Raw genomic sequence first — 13,136 nt, 5'->3', positions numbered from 1 at the left:
AACAAGACAAATTCAGTTTTTTGTAGAATAGGCTAACTGAGCAACTTTTTTTGTCATTATTTGCATGGCAACTTATTGTCCCAAATTGATAGAAAAGTAGATGATTTTGAAGGTTTAATTTTAAATTGCCACTCTTTAATGCAATTTTGGGAATAAAGAAATAAATGGAAAACTGAGTTCAGTGGAAGCGTATGAAAAGAAACTAAGGGAAAGAGATTCAGAAATAATTCATTTAATGAACAGTGACTGGATGTGTAATTACTGGTGTCAGACTTTGTGTCAGAGATACAGTCTGAGGGCTTATTGTCCAGTAGAGGAAAGCACACATTGATGCACATCTACAAATACCATTAGGGTAAAGGAAGCCTACAGAGAACTGAGGGTAAGTGGAAGGACAGGAAACACTCATTGAGCACCATTTCTCTGCAGCACTGAAGTTAGGATTTAGTTTGGACTCAGCAATTGAGACGAGACTGAAGAGGTCAATGGGGACCAGATGGTTGTATCCTCATGTTTTTCAGTTAGATTTCATCTTTTAGGTGTTGGGAAGCAGGAAAGCAACATAATTAGATTTGTATTAAGAAAATTGTTACAGGTATGGGAAAATCTCTTTGAATATAGTACAGAAGCATAATCTGTGCTCTCATGCAGATTTCAGTGGGTGGAAGGGGGAGAGAAAATAAATAAGTAAATAAAATAGTAATCGGAACAAGCTCTTGGAAGGAACCAAGGTGGTGAAATAGAAGATAATGATTTGTGGGGGTTACTTTTGATGGGTCTGTCACTTATTTTTATATTTTAACTTTTTAAATTAAGACTTTATGTTTTGAAATCAGTTTTAAATTCACAGCAAAATCCAATGGGAAATACAGAAATTTCCTGTATATCCCCACCCCTGCAAACATACATACAGTCTCCCTCATTATCAACATCTGCCACCAGAGTGCTGCATTTGTTACAACTGATGAATTTACATTGACACATAATAATCTTCCTCATCGCCTCCCCTGGTGGGTCAGTGGTAAAAAGAACTCGGCTGATAATACAAGAGAGTCAGGTTCAATCCCTGTGCTAGGAAGATCACCTACAGAAGGAAATGGCAACTCACTCCAGTATTTTTGCCTGGGAAATCCCATGAACAGAGGAGTCAGACACAACTTAGCAACTAAACAACAACAGTCTTTCAAGGTGCACAGTGTACATTAAGGTTCATTCCTGGTGCATATCCCATAGGTTTGGACAAATGCCGTGTACCCATCTTAGTATCAAACCAAGTATTTTAACTGCCCTAAAAATCGCCATCAATTCACCACTCCCCTCCTCACCACCCCTGGTAATCAACAGTCTTTTTACTGTCTCCCCAGTCTTGCCTTTTCCAGAATGTCATATAGTTGGAATTTGGGTTTGTCACTTCTAAAATGAGACCTGAAACATGAAAAGGGGCCAGCCACTTGAAAAGCTCAGGGAAGAACATTCTAGGGAGAAGGGATGGAGCTTGAAATTCTGGGACCTGAAAGTTCAGTTTAGCTGGAATGGAGTGAATTAGGGAGATCATCAGCATACCAGTGGCAGTTGAAGCCATGGGAGTGGTTTAAGTTCCCCTGGAAGAGTAAGAACAACAACAAAAAGTTTAGAACGGGTTGGAAGAGGAGTCTATGGAGGAGATGAAAGGGAGCAGTCACAGAAATAGGAAGAAAGGCAAGAAAGAAGCCAAAGGAGAAGAGAGTATCAGCATTATTATGCAATACAGAGTGGTCTAATAAGATAAGGTAGAAAGGGAGCCCGTTGGAATTGGCATTACAAGGTCATTGATAATTTTGGTCATTGCCCACTCAGAGAAGTGATAGATAGAAGACTTCCTATAGCAGATTAACTACTCTACTGCTGTGCCTTCCCTTCCTGTCTATACAGAAGTATCTTGCCTAACAAGATTTATTTAATCTGGTGAAACCATTGATGAGATTTTTTCAATGCCAGCTAGAAAACATTTATTAAATGTTCATTAATAGATGAAGATGCATAAACAGTAAGAAGCATTGTACTTAGTGTTAAGGTGATAAAAAGAAGATAGATTCCTGTAATATGGACTTAAATTCAGTATTTCTGAGAAATAATTTTGAAATAAGGCCCTAGCCTTACCTTGATTCCTATAATATGGGTTTAAATCCAGTATTCCTGAGAATGATTTTGGAAGAATCTAGCTTCACACTCCTTGAAAAAATCCTTTGTGTACCCTGGAGCAGCTTAGTACTCACTTACCGAGACATGTAAGCATGGAAGTTTGCAATAAGCCTATGTTCTGTGTATAGCTTATTTTCCACAAAGCAGATTGAATGCATTCCAATACTTTTGTCACTTGCCTGTTTTGAGGATTAGATAGTCACATTTGTACTTTTTCTATGCCAACCTGTATTTTACTCAACACTGTTTATGAGTAGAGGGTGCACATGTTTCTGTTTGTGTGTGTACAATTCGTCTATACTCCATTTTGTTAAAAGATCAACTTTATTTGCTGAATAGATTCTTGATATAATTTTCCCAGCATTTGGAAGTTTATAATATAAGGAACTGTTTAAATATAAAGCAAAAGAGTAAGTAATGCAGATTGGCCTTCCCATTTTTATGGCCCAAATTGAGACCATCATCATGAAATGAGTCATGATTTCAGTCATTCATTATACATGCTGGTCTTTATGTTTTTATCTAGCTTAGGTTCTCCAGAGTGGTGCCCTAATCTTATGTTGATTGTGTATCCTCAACGCACCCAGCTTAGTTTTAGGGAGAATACTGTAGGCACTTGATAGTTGATTGATTTCTGTTTTATGGCTTTTTAGATAATTATTTATGTTTTCCTATTGTTTAGTTTCCCTCGGCTTTTTTCAAAGGAAGGGTAAACATGTGTGCTGCGTTTTGCTATGAGGTTTTAAAGTGCTGCACGTCAAAGATTAGCTCAACCAGGAATGAAGCCTCTGCACTTTTGTATCTTCTGATGAGAAACAACTTTGAGTACACCAAAAGGAAAACCTTTTTAAGGACACATCTGCAGGTCAGTGAAAACTGAAGCTTCTCTTTCTTGTGTTCAATCTTTAGCCTCTCTACATTAAGGTATAGAGCTCCCCAGGATAATACAAAGCTATTAGCCACAGGTGGCCATCTAGCACTTGAAATGTGGCTAGTCTCAATTCAGGACATACTGACCTTTTTTTTTTTTAAGGACATATTGACTTTTAAAGATTAAGTATAAAGAAGTAAAATATCTCAATTGTTTTATATTGACTATATGTTGAAGTGATATTTTGGATATATTGGTTTAAGTAAAATAAATCAAAATCCTCTTGTGTCCTTTTACTTTTTAATGTGGCTGCTAGACAATTTAATATTACACATATGACTCATATCCTATTTCTACTGGACAACACTGCTTGAGAACAGAGATATTAAGAGCATAGATTCCAGATTCCACAAGTATCACACACTGTGTGACCTTAGTGAGGACTTCTTTAGTCTCTCCGTACCTCAGATGCTTCATAAGTAAAATAGTGGTAAATATCCATACCTACCTCATATGGTTATGGTGAGTATTAAAGAGATGATTAAGTAACAAATGAAATACTTGTGTTTTATCATGCTCCAGCATGCCCAGTTAGTTAAAAAATGAGCAAAGTCTCAAAGTTTAGTGGAAAACATGGACTTTGGAAACATACCTACCTGGATTTAAATCATAGCTTAGCTACTTACTTAATATGTGACTCTAGGGAAGTTACTCCGGAGAAGGCAATGGCACCCCACCCAGTACTCTTGCCTGGAAAATCCCATGGATGGAGGAGCCTGGTGGGCTGCAGTCCATGGGGTCGCTAAGAGTCAGACATGACTGAGCGACTTCACTTTGACTTTTCACTTTCATGCATTGGAGAAGGAAATGGCAATCCACTCCAGTGTTCTTGCCTGGAGAATCCCAGGGACGGGGAGCCTGGTGGGCTGCCATCTATGGGGTTGCACAGAGTTGGGCACGACTGAAGCATCTTAGCAGCAGCAGCAGCAGTGGCAGGGAAGTCACTCAGTTTGTCTTAACTATTTGCCTCATCAGTAAAATGAGGCCAAGTATGTTTTAGCTTGTGGGGTTTATAATAAGGGTTAAAAATAAAATGTGTGTAGTACCAGGCACAAAATGCCTAGCTCATAATAGACACTTAGTATGTGGCAGTTGTTATTCAACATCTCCATAATTTTTTGTTTGTGTGATGAAACAGGTGTGAACTGAAACACAGTTGGGAGTTTTTGGCTCAGTTGCCCTCTTTGTAATATGGGAACTGCTTGGTCATATTTCTATCTTTACTGCCATGGTCAGTCCCATTGCATTTGTTTGTTGGAGACTGGGTTATAAATGAGGAAACAGCCATAAGTAGGTTTTTAGAAACATCATGAGAGATATGAAACTCTCATAGAAGTATATGCTTTCTGTAAAATGTTGTATCTAGTTCTTTTTGGATACTAGGTCTAACATTATATGTTAGGGTGTCTAATACTTGCTTTCATAGAGATGTCACTTGAATACCACCTTCCTCCAAAGCATTTCTGCAATTAGTGTGCTGATATTTTTGAATTTCCCTATTAGGGTCCATTCTTCTGTAAACATCAATTTATCTCAAGTCCTATATTCAAATAGAAGTGAATTAATAAATTGCAGACTCTGGTTCTAAGTGCTAAATAAACTGATTAACTTGTAGTATTATGATTATGATCTTTTAAATCCTCATAATAGCTCTATAATGTAGGTATTGTTATTATCCCTATATTGCCTTTAAGGAAAGTGAGGCATAGGGGGTTAATTCATTTTCTCAAAGCTATTCAGTTTGTAATTGATAAAGTCAAAGTTTGAATCTAGGTCAGCTGGGCTCAAGAGCCTACACCCAATTCCTACAGTATCTTGCTTATCAGGACCAGTGGTAAAGCTTCTAGCCACTAATACCTTAGCCTGAATCATATAAGCATTCATTAAAAGGAGCCTGAGAGATTTAAAAGTACCATGCATACATGGTACTTGTATGCATGGTACAAATTGAAGCTCAGTTGCTTCAGTTGTGTCTAACTCTTTGTGACCCTATGGACTGTAGATCACCAGGCTCCTCTCTTAATGGGATTCTCCAGCCAAAAATACTGGAGTGGCTTGCCATGCCTTCTTCCAGGGTATCTTCCCTACCCTGGGATCAAACCAACATCTCCTGCACTGCAGGCAGATTCTTTACTGCTGAGCCATCAGTGAGGCCTAAAAGCACCATTATATGGCATTATACTGTTATCATTATGTAGTGTATAGGCTATAAAATGTACTACTGTCTAAACTATTTAGATAGGCCCTAGTCAGAAACAAAGAAGAGAGCTGAAGCACTGGAGTTGGAAGTCCAGCACACTGAGATAGACTAGTGAAAAGAAATGAGAAACCATCAAAGAAATGTCATTTATTCCCAGCTTTGCCAAAACTACTAACTAGCAAGCATACTGAAGGTAGATACCTGTATCTACCATTGTATCAGTTCACTAATTATGAAAATGGTTTCAGGTCTAGCTGTGCTATGAGTTTGGAAGATTTTTCACATCAAACCAAGAGAAATCTCAATAAAATTTGAAACTAGGAACCTCCATTGATCTATAGTTCTGGTTTTGTGCCAATACCATACTGTCTTGATTACTATAGCTTTGTAGTATAGTCAGAAGTCAGCAAGGTTGATTCCTCTAGCTCCATTTTTCTTTCTCAAGGTTGCTTTGGCTATTTGGGGTCTTTTGTCTTATTGTAAAATTTTTTGTTCTAGTTCTGTGAAAAATGTCATTGGTAATTTGATAGGGATTGCATTGGATCTGTAGATTGCTTTGGGTAGTATGGGTATGGTCATTTTCACAATACTGATTTTTTTCCAGTCCATGAGCATGGTGTATCTCTCCATCTATTTGTGTTGTGTTTGATTTCTTTCATCAGTGTCTTATAGTTTTCTGCATGTGAGTCTTTTGTCCCTTTAGGTAGGTTTATTCCTAGGCTTTTACTCTTGTTGTTGAAGTAGTGAAGGAGTTGTTCCTTAATTTCTCTTGATTTTTCATTGTTAGTGTATAGGAATGCAAGGGATTTCTCTGTAGAAAGTTTGTTTGTATCTTGTAGCTTTACTGAAGTTGATATTTTTTAAATGATGTGACTTTGTCTTTAGCTTAAAAATTTTTTTTGTTTATTTTTGCCTGTGCTGGATTCTTCATTGCTGTGTAGCCTTTTCTCTATTTGCAATAAGTAGGGGCTGCTCTTCATTGCTGTGTGCCAGCTTCTCATTGCAGTGGCTTCTCGTGTTGCAGAGCACAGACTCTAGGACACGCAGGCTTCAGTAGCCATGGCATATGGGCTCAGTAGTTAGAGCTCACAGGCTCTAGAGTGCAGACACACTAGTTGTGGCAAAGTGCTCTGTGGCATGTGAGATCTTCCTGGACCAGGACTCGAACCCATGTCTCCAGCATTGGCAGGCAGATTCTTTACCACTCAGCCACCAGGGAAGTGCCTACCATTGCTGTTTCAATAGAAGAATTTAAACCCCTCATGTAAGAAGAAAATAGCTTTTCTTGAAACTCTAATATCTTTAAAAGAAGCATTTCATATGAATGTCTATGGGTTTGTACATTGAAGAAAACAAGCAACGTGTTCAAAAGACATTTGAAAGATGGTGTTTTCTTCTTTCCACAGATAATAATTGCTGTGAGCCAGCTGATAGCAGATGTAGCACTAAGTGGAGGATCGAGATTTCAGGAGTCTTTATTCATTATCAATAACTTTGCAAACAGTGACAGACCTATGAAGGTATGTTCTCACTTTAAGTGAAAAATTAGAACCATGTTCATTGTCAGGGGAGTTTCACTTCTTAAGGTAAACTCTGCACTGGATTCACAACATTTATATAGTATCAAGTGTATAGAATGTGAGCTTCACAAGTCAAGGCTTTGTCTCATACATCCCTGTACCTCTAGCACCTAGAACACTGCCAGGTACATAGTAAATATTCAGGATTAGTTGAATGGATGGATGAATGACTATACTGTGTTTATGATAGGATTTGAATTTTTTCTGGGGTTGAGTTTTAAACTTACTCAGCAAAGAAATGAGTTTTTTCTCAACTGTTGTTACCATTTATAAGATTGGTTAATTAAACACTGAGTTGGAAATTTCACAAAACATCACTCTCTAGAGTTGCTAATAGCTGCTGGATCCTTTGTCAGCAGATGAGAAATGACACAGAAGGGATTCATTACTATATGATATTCCAAGATGAAAGAATCATCTGTTAGCTGGGGCTTACCAGAGATACTCATTGGCAGACCCATGTCCAAGGCTATCGTTCTCAGGTAACCGTTGGCTGAGGTCAAACCCATGAAACTTGATTTGTGGTTCTGTTGTATGGAGAGTAGGTTCTGTTCTTCAGTGATGTACATGTAGAAGGGAAGAAGACTCCTTTGCCAATACAGAATGTTTCCTCCCAGAGGAATTGTCCCCATTCTTGGGAAAGGTCATCTTCCAGCATAATTTGACAATTTGTGTAAAATCTGGAAAAAAAAAAGTTTGCAGTCATAGCATACTTGATGTTTGGGATGTGTCAAATCTTTGTACCAAAACATATTCCCATAGGAATATTGTTTAGACTGAAAAAAACAAAAAAAACACTGAATAGTGCCAGCCATTCTCAGGCTGGGAAAGTAGAACTTTTCAGCCAGTTCTACTGGTTCCTTAGGAAATCAGTATATGCTCCAACTAATCCCATGAGCGCAGAAATAGCTTATGTCCTTTAGCATCTTTTACTCATACCCTAAGAGTATTTTCCATTTTTTACCATCCTTAATTCCATGTTATATAAAAGTTAGACTGCCAACTTTTTCGAAGTAAATGGGGTCTGTTTTAGCCCTCCATGATAGGAAATCTTTTTCATGACTCATTTGTGAAATGACAGTTTTATTCTGGTAGGGCAGTCATTACCAATAAACTCTATTACAATAAAGGTATAGATTTCTCCCAGTAAATGAAATCTCTATTAATGTATATGAAGAGACTATATATATATATATATATATATATATATATATATATACACACACACACACACACACACACACACACATATCAATAACAATTCTTAAAAGTCATCTTTAAAGAAGACTCTTTTGAAAATTATTTTCTCCACGTTTGGTGATATTCACATTGAAAAGCTCCTTAAGGCCTATACCTGTCCCTACTCCTCTTCTCAGAACCCTACATATAATTGTGATTACTCCCGTGGGGTGAATAGGAAACTCTAACTTCCTATTTTTGAAGACAAAAGCAACCCTTTAAGAGAAAGTAATGATGTATTTAACCTCTTCAGAATGTTCTGTGATTCATAAACTCTTTTTTACATAATTGGAAATTGGTTTTCACGTTAATACATATGGTAGTATGTCAATGGAAGAGTGACTAAGGTCATGAGCTCTGTAGCCTAACTGCCTGAGTGTCAGTCCTGTCTCTACCACTTACCAACTTCACGACTTTGGCCAAACTACTTAACTGCTGTGTATCTCAGTTTTCCCGTTGGTAAAATGAATTACAATAGTCTTAACTCATAATGTTGTTATAAAGTTAAAACATGTAACATGCCCAGGCCTCTGCTTGGTACATAGTGAGATATCAATTTTTAGTTATTATTGTAACTAAAATTACATAGTAAAAGCGAATATGGATTACCTTTATTGACATTGAATTGACAGCAGAGGAGGTGGGGTTCAAAAGCGGGTAGTCTGGCTCCAGAGTCTGTGCTTTTATGTGTTAGGAATATACTACCATCAAACTCAGTGCTTTTGAAGCCTAAGATAGTAGAATATTGTTTAAAGAATTAATTTAAAACTCTTTAGGCATGCCCACATGCCAAGAACCAAGAACCTAATACCAAGATTTCTGACAAGGGGTAAAAGTTCTATGTTATTCCCAGGATGGGCTGCTTAGGCTTGGAGCACACGGATAACATTTAAAAACATGTCTTTTTTGTTTGTTTTGATATCAGGCAACTGCTTTTCCCTCAGAAGTCAAAGACTTGACCAAGAGAATCCGTACTGTTCTTATGGCCACAGCTCAAATGAAGGAGCATGAGAAGGACCCCGAAATGCTAATTGATCTCCAGTATAGCTTAGCCAAGTCCTACGCAAGTACCCCAGAGCTCAGGAAAACCTGGCTTGATAGCATGGCCAAGATTCATATAAAAAATGGAGATTTTTCAGAGGTGACTAGTTATGACTTTGTTCGAAACACAAGCCCTCCCAAACCCCTGGAGCACCATCTCACGGTTCCTTCTTTGTCTCCTTTTTCAGGCAGCAATGTGTTATGTCCACGTAGCAGCTTTGGTTGCAGAGTTTCTTCATCGAAAAAGTAAGATATTTCTGTTCTTCAAGTCAGCGGGAACTTCAGTTAGCCCAAGGAGCTTTATCTTTGTAGCTTGCAGCTATGAATGGCATATGATTGAGCTCTGAAAAATTGCTCCCCTTTCATCTCACTCACTGTTGAACAGAAGTTGTTCTAAAAGAAAACTGGATTGTTCATTTGCCTTCTGCTTTCATTAACAGTACAAGAATAAGTTAAATAGTACAGGGCCAGGCCTGATGCTCAATGTTTGTTTCCCAAGACTGTCTCCCTGGAAGACTGCCACAGATTAAATTCTTCTCAGGGGTTATGGGAAGCTCTGGATAACATACATAACTTATTTTCCCCCGTCTGCCCCAACTTTACCAACAACTGTCCATGAATTCTATCTGTACAGCCATTTTAGTATAACAGAATCTTGGTATTAAAAGGTAGTTGAGAGGACTTCCCTGCACTCCCAGTGCAGGGTTCATGTTCTGTCCCTGGTCAGGGAATCAGATCCTGCATGCCGCAACTAAAGGTCCCACCTGCTACAACTAAGACCCAGTGCAGGCAAATAAAGAAAGAAATATATTTTAAAAAATGCTAAAAAGACAAAAAAGGGAGTTCACACATCAGCTAGATGGCCCTGTAATATGTCGTTTGTTTGTATACCCATCTCAAGAACAATTTGGCATCCATACATGGATGAAGTGCCTTTGTGGGAGCTGTGGGATCCAGCCCCACATACTAAGGGACCTGGAGGAATTTTACCTACCCATGTATCAGGTAATGGGCAGACAGACCTGTGTGCTGTCTGTGGACCTTGCAGTGGTCTATGAGCTGGCTCCAGCCCCTGTCAGCTGCAGTCTAGGATCCCCTGGGGAACACTTGTTTTGATAATCATCTACAGACTAGAAAGCCTTGGGAGAAGTCCAGAAGTCCAGTGGAGAAGTTCCAGCATGCTATTGGAGCAAAAATTATACAAGTTTGAATGCATTGAAGAGGGTCAGAGGAATAGTTTGATTTATTCATGTCACCTTTTCCACAAGGTGGCACAGCTCAGTGCCAAGAGAGACTTTCTCACCCTTGATTTCTAACGCAGGGAAAAGTGAGAGCATATGAAGGGGTGCTGTGTTTCCCAGCAGCACAGGATGCTCCCAAAGAGGCCCATTTCTCTCTTGCTCTATCCAGAGTACTGATTTGTGAGCTGAATGACAGAGGCAGGAAGAGGCTGAGGGAGCAGCAGATAGGATTCTTAGAGGTCATTACACGCAAACAGACCCTACTAACCACATCACGGACTCCATGAAAAAGCCTGCCAACACATCCCTAGAGATATTTAGCCTGTGGATCCTCCACTGGCCCACAGGCACCCCCTGTGCTCCATGTGCCTCAACCACACTCTCCTCCATCCTGTAGCTGGATCTATGTGCTTGCTGCTGAAGGCAGTGAGAGCCAGCTCTGGCAGATGGATACTGAGCATGTGCAGAAAGCCAGCCAGAGTTTGTGGGCCAGGGAGAGAACACAAGTAGCACCACCCTTGGGAAATCAAATGGGAGGCTGTTTGCACCTGACCTTGTGTGATACGTGATGGGGAAAAGACATATGTGGTTATGAATTCTGTCATATGTGGGAGCCAGAATTGCAGAGCAGGTATATGCATAGAAGGTCTATGAAAGCCTCAGAATCCCTAGCAGGACAGATGGAAAGTATTTTTCACCCTCAGTCAGTAAAATTGGTTGAAGGTAGCTGCCATTTAAAGTGTGAAGATAGCAATGCAGAATTTCAAGGAACATGAAAAATGAAGGAAATATAACACCCCCAAAGGATCACAATAATCTTATAGTAAGAAAGACATGGAGATCTGCAATTTGTCTAATAAAGAATTCAAAATAGCTTTTCTAAGGAAGCTTAATGAACTACAATAAAATAGAAAATTTAGTAAAATCAGGAAAATAATACACAGACAAAATGAGGAGTTAAACAGAGATGGAAATCTCATAAAAAGAGCCAAACATTTTCTGGCACTTACAAATACAATGAATGAAGTTAAAACTGAAATAGAGAATATTAAAAACAGAATGGATCAAGGAGAAGTACTAATCTGCATTAAAATACTAGACCTTTGAAATTATTGAGTCAAAGGAGAAGATAAGGATGAAGAGTGAAGAAAGCCTACATGATCTGTGGGATGCTATCAGCAGAAACCTTACAGGCTAGGAGAGGGTAGGATGATATGTTTCAAGTTCTGAAAGGGAAAAATAACTGCCAACCAAGGATACTCCATCCAGCAAATTTGTCCTTCAGAAATAGACAGATCAGTACTTTTCCAGGAAAACAAAAGCTGAGGGAGTCCATCACCACTAGACCTGTCTTCCAAGAAATGCTGAGAAAAGTTCTTCCTATTGAAGTGAAACGATGCTAATTAGTATTATGGAAACATGAAATGGATCCATATGTATGGATGAAGAAGATATGGTTCATGTAGTCAAAGGAAAGAAGGAAATCCTACTATTTGTGACAACACAGATGGATGTTGAGAGTATCATGCTAAGTGAAATAAATCTGAGAAAGAGAAAGACAAATACTGTACAGTGTTACTTATATGGGGAATCTTAAGCCAAACTTGCAGCTGCAGAAAGTAGAATGGTGGTAGCCAGAGGGATACCAAAAATAGGGTGATTTTGGTCAAAGGGTACAAATTTCCACTTACAGGATGAATATGTTCTGGATATCTAATGTATATAGTGATTATAGTGAAGAAGATTTTGTTATATACTTGAACGTTGCTAAGAAAGTAGATCTTAAATGTTTTTAGTCTGTCCAAAATGGTAATTATGTGTGGTGATGAACTCTAATGTGGTAGTCATTTCACAATATATACATGCATCAAATCAACACATACACCTTAAATGTACACAGTGTTCAATATCAATTGTGTCTCAATAGAGCTGGGGCTGGTTGTAGGGCTGGTGGTGGGGGGCATCCACAAAAGGAGTCATGGTCTTACAGGGCTCAGGATTCAACAAGTCTAATTCAGGAATCTGCCTGAAAGCTTCTCTTTCCAAAATTAGTATTGTTGACTACTGTAACAACTAACTACTTAAAGAGTAAAACGGTTGAGTTAAGAGAACAGATATACATATATGTATGGCTGAGCCCTTTGCTGTCCACCTGAAACTGTCACAGCATTATTATCGGGCTCTATTCCAATACAAAATAAAAAGTTTTTTAAAAATTGATTGACATTGGACACTGCAAAGAAATCTCCCACTGTCGATCATAATTGCAATGAAGTTGGCCAGAAACTTCATTTGGGTTTCTTGTAACATCATATGGAAAACCCCAAAAGAATTTTTTGGCCAACTCAATATTTCCTTGAAGGCAGTCAAATGAGTAACATTACCGCAAAATGAAACCATCTTGTGGGAGTCACATCACTCTGGTTTTGGCTATGAGAACACAACCATGTTTTATGTTTTAATTAGAGAATTTCTATAGTTAACCAGGTATTTTTCTTCACAAACAAAATGGCATAACTAAAATGATTCATTTTACTTGCATATTAAATTAACCACCTTCTGTTTGATACTGAATTTCTTTTCAACAATCATATGTTTGAAATTGACATGCTCTAGTGTTTTCTTTTTACTACATATGTGCTTTTAAAGTGGAGAACAAGATTAAGTATCAACAGAAGGCCTTGTTTGAGGCTTCTTTTCCCTACATCACTGGTATGCCTGTG

General features: G+C 38.4%; 1 protein-coding gene across 2 annotated transcripts in view; it reads left to right on the top strand.

Annotated features, from left to right (window-relative positions):
* LOC138931197 (dedicator of cytokinesis protein 11) overlaps positions 1-13,136 on the top strand; it is a 213,172-nt gene that overhangs the window by 162,914 nt on the left and 37,122 nt on the right. For both annotated transcript variants that reach the window (XM_070292122.1, XM_070292121.1), the window contains 4 exons: positions 2,864-3,046; positions 6,719-6,832; positions 9,057-9,272; positions 9,361-9,418. In XM_070292122.1, coding sequence (XP_070148223.1) covers positions 2,864-3,046; positions 6,719-6,832; positions 9,057-9,272; positions 9,361-9,418 — 571 coding nt within the window. The remainder of the gene's footprint in view (positions 1-2,863; positions 3,047-6,718; positions 6,833-9,056; positions 9,273-9,360; positions 9,419-13,136) is intronic.

The sequence above is a fragment of the Ovis canadensis genome, chromosome X (assembly GCF_042477335.2).
Source record: "Ovis canadensis isolate MfBH-ARS-UI-01 breed Bighorn chromosome X, ARS-UI_OviCan_v2, whole genome shotgun sequence".
NCBI lineage: Eukaryota > Metazoa > Chordata > Mammalia > Artiodactyla > Bovidae > Ovis > Ovis canadensis.
Note: the sequence above shows the minus strand (reverse complement) of the source record. Positions and strands in the feature narration are given on the sequence as shown.